Consider the following 14,005-nt stretch of genomic DNA (forward strand, 5'->3'; position numbering starts at 1 on the left):
AATATAAATTCAAAGTAAACATCATTACATAAAAGGGTATGGTCTTTTTTTTTTTTTTTTTAGTTTTATTCATTTCAAATGGGCCGGATCCGGCCCGCGGGCCGTAGTTTGCCCATGGCTGCTCTATGTGGTTATGGGTATTATTTTCTGAAAAACTCAGAGAGTCTACTTCACAGCCCTTCTAACAATTCTGTGAACTATCTAGTACAGTGATGGCGAACCTATGACACGCGTGTCAGGGTGACACGTCAACTCATTTTTTTGGTTGATTTTTCTTTGTTAAATGGCATTTAAAAATATAAATATCAAAAAATATAAGTCTTTGTTTTACTATGGTTCCAAATATCAAAAAATTTCTATATGCAACACAGCACCAGAGTTAAGTTAGGGTTTTTCAAAATGCTAACACGCTGAGCTCAAAAGGTTCGCCATCACTGATCTAGTACCTCTTTTTAAATCCCTTCTGTTTAAACTCACTGAACTGTTCTCTGTTGTCTGTAAAGAATGCGGACAAATATATTTCCTGAGACCATAAGCATTCAGAGGTCGCCTATCTTCCAATCGCTTATGATCTGATGTCATCTAATTTGGCACTTGATATGTTATAGATTTTGTTTCATACACACCTGTCTTTTTTCCCCAACCAGACTTGCATCTCCTTGAGGGCAAGAATCACATCCCAGGCCACCTGTATCCCAGGCTGCCTGTATCCCAGGCAGTGCTTAGCACAGTGCTGGCCCTACTTTAGGAAATTGATGGGATCACCAGATAATTCATCATCCAAACTAGGACACTTTGGGGAGTGAAAAAAAGGGCACTGTTATTAATTAGATCAGGACAAAGGGTATAAACCAGTCCTGTCCTGGATAAACCAAGACACACTGCCATACCTGGCACTTAAAATTTTTGACTGAGTGAAAATGAAAGACATTTGAAGGAAAAGTAATATAGTAAAAATCAGGCATGAAAGACACCTGGCACCTGGTTACATCATCACAGGGATAACATTCTCTTGGAGTATCCCTAGGCCCAGCCACCAGGACACCAGCTCAGATGACCGTTTGGGTCTGGAGGTTTTGAAATATAGCGTTGCTTTTCATAAGGAAGCTTTTTCCACTTGGTGCTTTTATGATGAAGAATAACTTTTGTTCCCAATGAATTCATTTCGATTTGGTAAAAATCACCCATAAAACTAACTACAAAAGCAATTATGCTGCACAGGGTGGCTACTGAACCTACATAAGACCCTCTCTCTCAACCCAATCCCTCCTAAAAGTGTCACAATTACCGGAAGAACATACAGACTAAAATCTCCTCAATAGTCAAGAATCGCTTTCATTATTTCTATCTCCAATATTTAGTCCAGTGCCTAGAAAATATTAGGTTGAATAAATGCTGACACTAATTGTAAGAAGCCAGGCATTACCTGCACGCTGTATGTGTCAGCAATTCAGGCTCAGGTGGCCTGATTCTCTTCTCTTGCCCTCAGCCCTTCCTTACTCTGGGCATCTGCTCATGCCTTTGTGTGGCTTGCTATTCCTTCTATCCCCTTCCCTCCTCCCCTCGCCCCCCCCCCCCCCACCAATGTGGGCAGAGCACGGAGAGGCGGGAAGGCCCAATGCCCCTCTAAGATGCCTCTTTGTGAGTGTGCACAGCAATGTAATGAATACTTCATGTGTTCTAGGTGCCTTGGCCCAGGCTAGAATAAAAAGTTGAGATAATACAGGTAGAAAGCCTTAAAACTAAGCACATAGTAGAGGCTCACTAAATGTAGCTATTATTATCAAGTCAGAATTAGTTCCTTGGTGCAGGCAATTCCCCTCACCAAGCCCCGGCTACGAGCCTCAGGAGGAGGGAAATTATCATCAGTGATTGTACAATTAGTGAGGGAAGTGAAATGAAAGCTAATTGTTTAGCATCAGCTAGCTCTGCTGATACTTTGGATGGCACTCAAATTGCTACATGAAAGGTACTGCAAACATAGCAAACACGTTTTGAACTGACATAATCATACTAGTTCGGCTGTAATGCCCAATTAAAACATAGCTCAGCAGCACAGAACAAAAGCTATGCATCTAGACTGTGAAACCCAAATATTTCCTAATGGGCCTACAAAAGAGACTAATTAGATGCAATATGAAAGAAATGCACTAAATATTAAATGTACTGTGGTATTAATTGTTGGTGACACCACTTTAACATATGGGCAATGAAGAAGAAAAAGACACTAGGAAAACTGCTTGGGATTGGAGCCAGTATCTTTGGGGTAGGAGGAAAATAGGAAGGAACACACCCTCATTTGCCGCTAACACGGTTAGCTGATCTGTTTGAAATTAGATCCACTTTCAACTGTTTTAACTTAATTATTAAGCCATTTCTTAACCTCATGGATGCAGTTTTCATGTGCTTTCAAATCTGGCCCTGAACTAATAGACCCTTTCACTTCAATGGTTTTGGAAATGAACATGAGATGGAGAGGAAAGCATTTTAACGGTGCTTTTCTAAGGGTCAAAGCTCTGAAAATATAGTATAGACTGTACATAAAACTCAGCACACCTGCATATCCTGCTGGCCTTTGTCTGGTAATGAGGCGAACCATGCCACCCTGGCAGACTTGTGCTTCCTTTCCGAGCACAGTGGGCTGTGCTGGTGCTGAGCTATCTAACTGCTCAAGTGAATCCATCATTAGGATCAAAGTCCCATAGATGAGGAACAGGAGGCAGCCAGGCACCCCAGGGCGCCTTCCCTTCTTTGTGAGGAACAGAAAGGTAGGCCCAGCTCTCATTCTACAATAACTCTCTTAAAAGGGGACATAAAGAATAAGAGGAGGAAATGTCTGTCAGAAGAACAGCCAATGCTGTAAGGTTGTTCTTGAGTCTCTGTTACTGTGTCACTCTCATTATGTGGAGGAACCTCCTAGGATGGCCTGTTTCACCTGCCATTTTGTAGGAAATCATAGCTGACAATTGCAGCATTTGAATAAGGGGTTGTACAATTTTTACCTTCATTGCTTACAGTAAAACAACACCTTAACGTATACCAAAAATTAATAATGATAATATTAGTAGTAGCCAACAATTATTCACTGCTAAGCCATTTCCATGTAAATCCTACAAAGTAGGTACTATCATCCCTATTTACAGAAGAGAGAACAGGGGGAGAGAGGTTGAGTAACTTGCCCAAGGTCATATTTCTTATAAGTGGTGAAACAAGTATTCAAACCCAGAAAATCAGAACCTAGAATCCATGTTCTTTTTTCATAAATATTTTTATTGATTTCAGAGAGAAAGAGAGATAGAAACATTAATGATGAGAGACACTCACTGACCAGCTGCTTCCTGCATGCCCCCTATCCGGGGATTGAGGTGGGGAGGGAATCATGCCCAGCCCAAACACTGAGCCACACCATCCAGTTTAGAATCCATGTTCTTAACTGCTATATTACTCTATAGAGTGAAAACCAATGAAAGCAAAGTATTTTTTAAAGTAAAGTAAAAAAATTTAAAATAAAAGCCAGGAAATCACTGGTTTTTAAAGCTATACTTATTGAACCCCTTCATAAAGTATTAATACAACTTTGCACAGGCACTTTGTCCACATTATGTAATTTAATCCTCTGTGAAAAGTTATATCCATTTCACAAATGAAGAATCTGTGATTCAATAAGTCATCTGTGCAACATCACAGGAATTGTTATTGCAATTTGAACCCAAAGCTGACAGACTCCAAATCTTGAGCTCTTTGCACAAAGCCATCCTACTTCTTCTTTCTTAAAAGCAATTCTTTATTACTAGAAATAAATTCAAAAAGAGAAAAATTTTGGAGTAAAACTGACTACTTATAAGTTTAGAATTGGGTGAGAATTTTCTTTTTCTTTTTCTTTCTTTTTTTTTTTTTGTCTCTTTCTACCAGGCACAAAATAGCTCTGACTTTTTAAGTACTGATTTTAGAAATTGTAGTACTCAAGTGATTTGTTAGAACAAGGGCCAAACTGGGAGACAGAACACCAGGAGTGAAATGAGTCAGCCTTTATGAACGGCCGGTGGTCCTGTTCTCTCGTATTCCTCAGGCAGACATGCAGCTTGAGTAGCACTTGTAACAGGACACAGAGAAGGTTCCTCCACATAATGAGAGTGACAAAGTAAAAGACTCAAGAACAACCTTGCAGCATTGGCTGTAAGATGATTAATACTATCCATTCTCTCATCATTTTAATTTTCTTCTCTCTCTCTTTTTTTTTTGTGTGTGTATACCTGGAGTAAGCTTATTTTGGTATATAAAAGAAAACTACCATCCAGGACTGATCAAATAAGACTCTTGCAATTCAAAAGGCAAGGGGTATAGGCCTGGACTTAAAAAGCCAGGCTAACCTCACACTCATCAGGATGGCTAATACCAAAACCAACAAACAAAACCCACCAGAAAATAACAAGTGTTGGCAAGAATGTGGAGGAATTGGAACCCTTGTGTACTGTTTGTGGGAATATGAAAATTGTACAGCCACTGTGGGAAATAGTATGGTGGTTCCTAAAACAAAATAAAAAATGTAACTACCAAATGATCTAGTAGTTCCACTTGTGGTTATGTACCTAAAAAAATTGAAAGCAGGATCTCAAAGAGATATTTGTACAACCACATTCATACGAGCATTAGTACTAAGAGCCAACAGGTGGAAGCAGCCCCAGTGTTCACTGACAGATAAATGGATAAACACCATGTGGCATATACAGACAATGGAGTATTACTCAGCCTTTGTAAGGAAGGACATTCTGAAAAGTGCTACAACATAGATGAACTTTGAGAAAGTTAGGCTAAGTGAAAAAGCCAGTCAGAAAAAGACAAATACTGTATGATTCCTCTCATATGAGGTATCCGGAATAGGGGCTGGGGAGAGGGGTGAATGGGGAGCTATTTAATGGGTACAAAGTTTCAGTTTCGCAGAAAAAGTTATGGAGAGGGTTGCAGACCAGTGTGAATGTTCTTAACACTCCTAAACTGTACACTTAAAAATGCGATGTTATGCATATTTTACCACAATTCAAAATTAAAACACAAGCTTGAAAGTTGCTAAGACCTGGATATAAATCCTGGCTTGTCTTTCCTACCTTCTAATTTTGTGACTCTGGGTAAGTTATTTATTGAGTTACTAATGCTCAGATTCCTTATTTGTGAAACAGAGATAATAGTACCATCCTCATAGGGTTATGAGGGTGACTTGAGTGCATATGTGCAGATATTTAGCGTAGTACTTAGCCCATAATAAGAACCACATAAGTGGTGTTGGGTCATAGCAGTAGGCTTGGGGTATGTAGCCAATGGCAGAGTGGTATTGAGGGAGGAAAAATCCCTTGCTATCTCTCAAGAGGTCACATGAGGAGGGAAATCCCCCTTGGGTTTGGCTCTCAGCCTTGAAAGCTCAGAAACTAAAATTCACCCACAGAAGAGACCACATTGATAGGACATAGAAAACCAACTTATTAACAACACACTTAGGGCTGAACGACTGTTCTCTTCCTGCAAGCAGATTTGCATAGGAAAGCAAATTATGATTAGAAGGTTGCCTGGTAAGCATGAACTCAACAAAGGGAAGTAAATGCAAGGAAGCTCTAATGGCACCAGGCTAAGGTAAATGAATGCCATCATTTCCAAACTGAAATGGTCTTCAGACTTTTTGAAGTCAATTGGCAAAGGTGTCCTCTCTTCTGGGCGGCAGGTGATCGCTGCCAATGTGAGCTTCTGGACCTTCTTTGTTTTGCTTACATGACTGACCACTCCTACCTTCAAATGTCCTAAATGTTGCAGTCAATTCTTGAAGGCCCAGGGGCTAATTAATTCTGTCTTTTCTTTGACCAAAAAGATGTTGGATCTCATACAGGGCAATATTATTCATCTCAAATACTAGAGCAATATAGACTTTCATGTAATTTGTTTAATAGCCTAATAAAAATCATTAAAAATATTCACTGAGTTTCTATATACTGCCAGGCAGTAACCATCAAAATATATTGTTCAGTGAAATAGCAACAGTATGTACAATTTATCTCAGAAGGAGGTGAAAAACATATGCACATGTATTTACTTATATTGTTAAAATAAACCATTGAGAGAATAAACTGAAAACTAAAACAAAAAAATGCTTAAATAGATAAGGGAGGTAACCAGTTGGAGAGGGAACAGTAGAAGTAGAAGATAGATTCCTCAGAACATACTTTTGCAGATTTAAATTTGTAAAAGATTTTACATAATTATGAAACAAATTTAATTTTAAAAATTCTAAAAATTGGAAACAAAGCAAAACAAATGATCCTAACGGTGTATTGCTTTGTTGGTATAACCATAGGAAGAGGAACAATCTCAGATGACTTTAAAACCATTATTTGCCTATACATCCTTGGAGGGGTAAACCCTAAGAACAAAAACAACTTTGAAACCACCATGACAGTTTGAAGTATTTTTAGCAATCACATATTGGTGGTCATATTGGTATGGTTATTATGAGACAGTTATATGAGTATTACAAGATAAAGCAAGTGAGTGATTAAGTTACGTTATTGGGAACTGGGATTTTCAACGTGAAAGAAGACGTTACAGATGTAAGACAGAAAATTCCTGAAGATGACTTGGATGACGGCATGAATTGGGGGGAAAAAGAGAATATTATCAACTATCAGAGACTTCAGGGCCTACATCAAAAGTATTGAGGAACCAATCTGATGCGCCTCCACTGTCTAAAAATGCAACCATTTGAGCACCAACTACCAGTATAATAACGGCAATGGATAAAAACACATCAAATTTACAGAAACCTATACGTTCATAGTGACACTCAAAAAACCCTCACTGATTAGTTTTGGAAGATGTTAGACAATCAACTCAACTTTTGAAAACTGGTAAATAGAGAGAAAGAATCAAGCTCTTTCCTCACCATTCCTTTAGGAACTGTACATCACGGTGAACAAAAATTCTAAGAGAAAGTTAGTCTTCATAGTAGTACGTCTAGCTAATACATGAGGAAGGAATGACAGAATCAGGATGCCACTAGTTGCAACCCCTCGTGCCTTATGAATCTCGGCTAACCACTAACACCATAAAGGGAGACAACCAGACATTGTCATATGCCACATAATGGAAATGCACAGCATCACATGGAATAATCTTGTAAAAAGCTCCAATCTGAATCTGATTAAGCCTCAAATATAACAACTGATTTATAAAACAAACAGGCAATGCAGAACCCCCTTAAACTGTATGGGAGGATGCAATTAGCAAATTCCACACTGAGAAATGCCACAGTACAAACAACCTGGTTTTCTCCACAAATAAACTGCAATGCAAAAGGGGGAACGAGAGAGCAGACAGATTAAAAATGACTTCAAAGACACACCAAGTAATTGCAATGAATGGGACTTACTTGCATCCTGATTCAAATGAACTGTTTTAAAAAACTGCAAAACTTGAATATCGCTGGATAAAGAATTAATGTTGATTATTTTTAGATGTAATAATACATTGTGGCTATGTTTTTATTAAGGGAAACTTCATTTCTTAGAGATATTTTCTGATATATTTAGATGAAATAAAGTGATAAATGAGATTTCCTGGAAAATAGCCAGGAGGATAGGCTGAATAAGAGCACAGGTGACATAAGATCAGCTATGAGTCAACAATTATTAAAAGTGGATGATGGCTGAGATCCTTGTATTATTTTCTCTACTTTTGTATATGCTTGAAAATTTCAAGAATAGAACATTTCCATAATAGAGATAAAAAAAATTCACTGATCCCAATCTTTGATAATGGTCATGGATTTGGTACAATTGATGTTAGGCCCTGATTACACATAGGTTTTCTTCAGATGAAATGAATGACTGGATAGAATAACAATTTTCTAAGGGAACTTCGGTTATATATAAAGATCATCACGTTGAACAGGCTATGTTATCACAAATTTAGGTTCTATGAGAAAGCATGGTAAAGATATCAATGCTCTTAACATCTTCAAACTGTGTTTTTCTCAAGGTTCCTCCTAGTCCTCTGACACCTTTCACTAAACAATTCCTGCCCCACTCCCCCGACACCCACCAACACCCACCCACATCCACATACAGCTTTTGCCTATCTCCACCACCATTTTTATAATAACCTTCTTAAGAATTACTGCTTCCCATTCCCTTCTTCCTCTGAAGTCTCCTGACAGTTTCCAGACAAAAGTTTTTGACCTATCCTTTCTTGGATTTTTATTTTAAATATTTTATTGATTTTTAGAGAAAGAGAAAGGGAGAAAGAGAGAGAAACCCTGATCATCTGCCTCCTGCATACCCCTACCTGGGATTGAACCAGCAACCTGGGCATGTGCCCTGACCTGGAATCAAACTGGCAACCTTTCGGTGCACAGCACAACAACCAACCAACTGAGCCACACCCACCAGGGCTCTCTGATTGATGTGTATCCCTTTGAACTCTATGAGCCGTCCACTGGATAACTTTTATAGAACCTTTTTCTAAAATGAATTATCCTTAAAAGATACTTATTCAGAAATGTTCCCTCTCAGGTTGGAGGTGGTATTTTCGCTCCCATCTTCCCTACTGTTATTCAGACTAATTTCATTTATTTTTCCTATTCCCTCCTTCTTCTATTCCTCCATTCCTCTACCCAAACTGAAAAGAACAGTAATAATCATAAAAAGATGTCACTATGTATTGTTTCCACTAGAATATCATTTCTTAGAGGGCAGCAACCTTTTGACTTTATTATGGCTTTCTTTTTCCATCATGTTCTGGGCATCTATTATTATTTGAAAATACAAGGTCTGTTTTCTATTAATATTTATAGACTCTATAGTCCTGCCACAGGGTAGGCATTCAATCCATTTTTATCAAATGCAATATTTCAATCACAGAATCTCAGAGACAACTGAGGTTCAGGGAACCTGTGAGATGCGCGAAAGGTCACAAAAACCCGTTACAGCAAATGCGAGGATTCTATAGTCCGCAGCTCGTGACCCGCCCGGGCTGGGCTTCTCCCCCATCTGCTATTCTCACCATCTGATCAAAAACGTCACAGTGCCTAAAGTCAGACTAAAGAAGCCCAACGTAGCAGGGACTAAATACTTAAAGATTAATCATAACATTCCCAATTAAGAAAATGCATTTACTAAGGAAAATAATTTGTAACACAATATTTTGCTTTAGGTGCTTTGGCCTCTCCAGAATTCTTTACGACATGCGTAGGGAAGGTTACCATACCAGAAAACTCAGGAAAGCCTAGAAAATTCAGAAAGACAGAAATTCAGCTGGGATTGGTTTTCTAGCGCTGAGTAGATGATCCTCACAGAGAAATTCACTCCCTCTCCTGCCTCTGCATACCGTGTTCAGGGTAAAATAATGAACAAAACCAAATATGTCAGAACCAGGTCATCTGCAGAGTCTGTTCTTTCCAGATGGGACTAGGTGTGAGGGAAAGGGACAATGACCACTTAGTAACTCCTGACCATGTTCTAGGAATAGGATTCGGTGGCTTATACACACGACTGAATGTATTCCTTTCAACAACCCCATGAGAGAGACATCATCATTCCCACTTAACAGACTAAACTAACGCTCAGGAGCCACATGCCTCGGGTCCACTGGCAAGTCTAGATGCAAACTCAGGTCCAGCTGAGCCAAAGGCCATGCTCCATCCACACGGTTAAGCTGGTTCTTTTCATCCAAGAGTGCCAGCACCTTTATCAAGTTCAAAGAGCACCAAAATGTCTGAGACATGATTATAACCTCTACCATCTACTTCTCAAGCCCACAAAAACAGAATCTGTTCTCTTCTTGCTTAATTTACTTTAATTCCTATCATCAGCCAAAACATTTTAACATCAGGACAAATTCACTGAAGAAGGCTTTTCGACCCTGAGTTTGGCATATTTTTAAAGTCTTTAAAGTTGACAATGAAGCATAAAGCTATGTTCCTTAATTTATATGAAGTCACACATGGTGATAACGGACTTGCCTGGTGTTTCCCTTAATGTTAGCACCCAATTCAATATTCCTAACCCTGGGGCCTCACGCACACTGTAAGGCCAGTCCCAGGCCTCTTCTGGACCATCTCAGCTCAGAGGAGGGCCAGCGGCAGCAGTGCTGACAGCGCCATTGCACAGGCCGGAGGGCAAACAGTAGAATAGGAAAGGCTGCCCCATGGAATTTAAGTAGGGCTACTCTTCTAGAGAGGAACACAATAGTAAAAAAAACGAATAAAATGGTACTGCTTTTCCTGATTTCTGTATTATTAATGATGATGTTTTAAAACTCCATCCTTTTTAATAGGCATACATGAAAGAGTTAAATCGGGCAGGGCCCTTGGAATAGTAATTTGCTGTCTATTACCATTTGTTGCGATCTTTTTTTTTATTGTAGCAATTTAAAATCAAGCTTGTAAAACACACTGTGTAGAACAACAAAAGATAAGCCAATTTTCTTTAAGCATTTCTGATGTGAAAGCCACATTTCTAGCAATATCATTTAAATGCTGGGTTTCACTGTTCCCTCTTGGCCATCCACCCCAACTCCAAGTATGATTTCTTTTTAAAATAACACCAAACATTAGTGGTTATGCTTATCGAGTTTTCCAGTTCACTCCTGGCCGAGCAGGATGACACACTTGGCAGGGTCCGGACAAAGGCGAGTCTGCGTCATTCCGTTATCAGTCGCATGCGATGCACACAGTTCTCACATGTACTTGTCAAGCTCATGAGGGGTCACTCAGATTGGGACACCAGAGTGTGTCACATTCTAAGTGAGAGTATAGATAACGGCACCCTCTTTGTCCCTACTCTCAAAGTCTAATTAACATACCTTGCAGTATATTTTTGAGGGAAAAGATAATACATATATTAAAACAATTTTGGAATTATATGGCCAGATAAATACCACTTATCTTTTTCCCGTACATGAAGTCATTGCTATATACTTTTCTTGGAGTGTTTAACAATTGTGCTAGAGAAAGGACATCAAATGATGCTTAGAAATGTGATACACATTTTCATTTCACACTCCATCAGCTTTTACAACTGTAGCTCAATGAAATGTGAGAGAGAGCTTGGCAAACAGCCATATTTACTAAGGTATAAAATAGTGGTCAGGTTACTGTTTTATAGAAATAAAAAAAAAAAATTTCGTTTTCAGTCCATATGACTACAGCAGATATTCAGCTAACACCCGAGAGCAGTGACTTCCAACCCGTGTGCCATCTCAGGCACCGTAAGAATTTTTAAAACGTGCAATACCTGACTATTTAGTCAGGGCACTGACCTCTTTTCCCTTAGACTGTCAAATAAAAAATTGACAACAGCCTGCCTGGCCAGCATGTCTCGGTGGTTGAGCAATGATCTACAAACCAGGAGGTCATAGTTCGATTCCTGGTCGGGGCACATGCCCGGGTTCCAGGCAGCCAATCAATGATTCTCTCTCTCATCATTGATGTTTCTTTCTCTCTCTCCCTCTACCTTCCTTTCTAAAATCAATACAAATATATTTTAAAAATTATAGCTATTTTTTGCGAGGTTGACATAAAATATGTTTTTTGTGTCCCACAGGATTTCAGTAATTAGTTTATGTGTGCCATGAGATGAAAAAGGTTGAAAATCGCTGCCCAAGAGAAAGGCACTATAAGCACATATACTGACATGGTTTAGTGCCTGTTTAACTAAAGGTTTTACTATATTATAAAGAGCTTCATAAAGCAAGAAACGATGTCGTCCCTCAGCCGGTTCCACTCAGGATTTACTGACACAGACACACACCGGATCTGACCATCTTTGGTGTTACATCTTTCACTTGAAAATAATGGCATTTGCCTTCTGCATCTAAACCAGAAGCAGAAACAGCTTATTCCCTTAACAGGCAGAGAAGAAAAAAAAAAAAAGCTAAAGGCATCAGCAGAACTGCATCTTTCCATTTCAGATTTCAATCTGTGGGAAAGGACTGCAGCCTCCTGCAGGCACAGAGAGGGGGCTGTGAATTACAGAGCCACGGAGCCACAGTCTGCACCCTGCGCCTCCCCAGCTGCTTCTTACTGGCAGGGTGGAGGGGAGCACCTTTTACTCACCACGGTCAAGCCTGAGACTTCTCCTTTGGCTAATGGTTTGCTGATGGATGGTGTGTAGACTTTGGCGTCTGCTACTGGCTGCCCTTTCATAAAATGCTTTCCGGATTCATAAATGTCCACTTCGACCATTTTCCCCATGAATGTGGGGTACTTTGGCACTAAAACCTTAAAAAAATGTTCAGAAGGCTCAATTTTAAAATAAACTTTTAATTTTAGAACAGTTTTAAATTTATAGAATTGCTGCAAAGGGAGCACAGAGTTCCTGTATAGCCCATACTCAGTTTCCCCAGGAAAACACTGTACACCAGTCTGCCGGACTTGTCGCAATGAATGAGCCATTATTGGTGTCTGACTATTAAGTAAAGTACCACTTTATTCAGAATTCCTCAGCTGTCAACTACTGTCCTTTTCTATTCTGAGATCCACCCCAAGTGGGCTCTATCTTCCAGCTGCTCCAGGACCTGGGTGGGGACCTGGGGGGAAGGGCTGGCACTCTGGGAGGAGCTGCTGCAGACAGCCTCCTGCATTGCAGGACGCCTGCTGTCCTCAGGCATGTGGGAGGCAGACCTGGGAAATCCCAGCAGGCAGCCAGTCACTTTTGGACAGGCCTTTGATATTCTGCTCTTGGCTGTCCCATGCAATGAGGGAAACCAAGACAACACTGATGAAAGCCTCCTACTTTTAATACCTTCCAAGTTAGCTATCAAAGTTCTGGTTTGAGTAGACACTTCAAATAAAGGCCTGCATGTTTGTGTGCATGTATATGTGTGCGTGCGTGCACGAGCGTGTGTTTTGGGGGACGAGAAAGAACACTTAAAAGCAACCTTTTCAATATTCCAAACATGGGTAACATGGAGGTAAATAGCTCCTTTAACTGGTTGCCATTCAGTTCTATTGCTCTGTAATAAAACGCATGTATTTGCGAGCTCTAACTCCACATAGAACCAGCTATTTTGGAAGAGTACTCTGGCTGGTTCACAGGAAACTGTCCTATGGTCTCTTTCCACTAGATTTCGGGTAAAAGCACTTGTTTACCTTGAGCAAATCTCTCCCCTGCTTTGGGACTTAGAGGTAGTCTGTATGCATTATGTCTCTCTCTATTTTAGGACTAGCTACTGGCCAATCTTTTAAAGTTGGGATCCAGAATAAAGAGACTAATTCTAACCCAGCAAGACTTTGATATCTTGATGCAATCTTTCCTTCTGGAACTCATCTCAGTAGGAAAATAATTCCTGTGAAATCTCTGGAACTTAGTTGTAGAGACAAAAAGGTCAGAGGAGGCAGAGGCTGCACAGCCGGTTTCTGAGAGGCCGCGGTGGATCTCGGTCCTTCTGAGTCTGATTTTCATGACCACTGAGTCCACCGCTTCATCAAAATGTAGCAAGGTCGCCTGGGTGGCGAGTTACTCACGGTAAGCAGACGGACTAAGAGGGCTTTAGTATCAGAATATGAAAGCCCTTTTAAATCAACTTTTATAAGACGAGAAAATCTCCAGAGTAAACTATCCTGGGGAGATCTGGTGTGATTCTGGGGGAAAATAACTCCCCTTGATCTGCTGCCTTGATCTGAATGAAGGGCTCAGTGTTTTTCCCCCTCCGGTTTTAATAATTGGAAAAAGCCCGGCTGCTTTAAATTGGAGGAAACAGCTAATGAGGCATGCCATTGCCTTTAAAATGAAGGGGGAAAAAGTTCCCCGCTGAGGCAGAAACCCAGATGGCAAGAGAAAGGAGAGGGAAGAGGCAATGAAAACACAATCAAGCTCCTCCCCAGGCTGAGCAGAGAGCAGGCCTGGGTAGGAAAGCCGCCCTCTGGAGTCAATTAATGAGATGGAAAGTGGGGAGAGACTCAGCTCAAACACGAGTGGTGGAAATCCTTCCTCCACAGGTACCGGACAGGACTTGTTTAGTCTGG

General features: G+C 40.2%; 1 protein-coding gene across 2 annotated transcripts in view; it reads right to left on the minus strand.

The window, feature by feature from the left end:
* The window catches only part of CDKAL1 (CDK5 regulatory subunit associated protein 1 like 1), a 686,928-nt gene that overhangs the window by 19,773 nt on the left and 653,150 nt on the right, over positions 1–14,005 (minus strand). For both annotated transcript variants that reach the window (XM_036348426.1, XM_036348425.1), the window contains one exon: positions 12,095–12,259. In XM_036348426.1, coding sequence (XP_036204319.1) covers positions 12,095–12,259 — 165 coding nt within the window. The remainder of the gene's footprint in view (positions 1–12,094; positions 12,260–14,005) is intronic.

Source organism: Myotis myotis, unplaced genomic scaffold, assembly GCF_014108235.1.
Source record: "Myotis myotis isolate mMyoMyo1 unplaced genomic scaffold, mMyoMyo1.p scaffold_m19_p_2, whole genome shotgun sequence".
NCBI classification, from domain to species: domain Eukaryota; kingdom Metazoa; phylum Chordata; class Mammalia; order Chiroptera; family Vespertilionidae; genus Myotis; species Myotis myotis.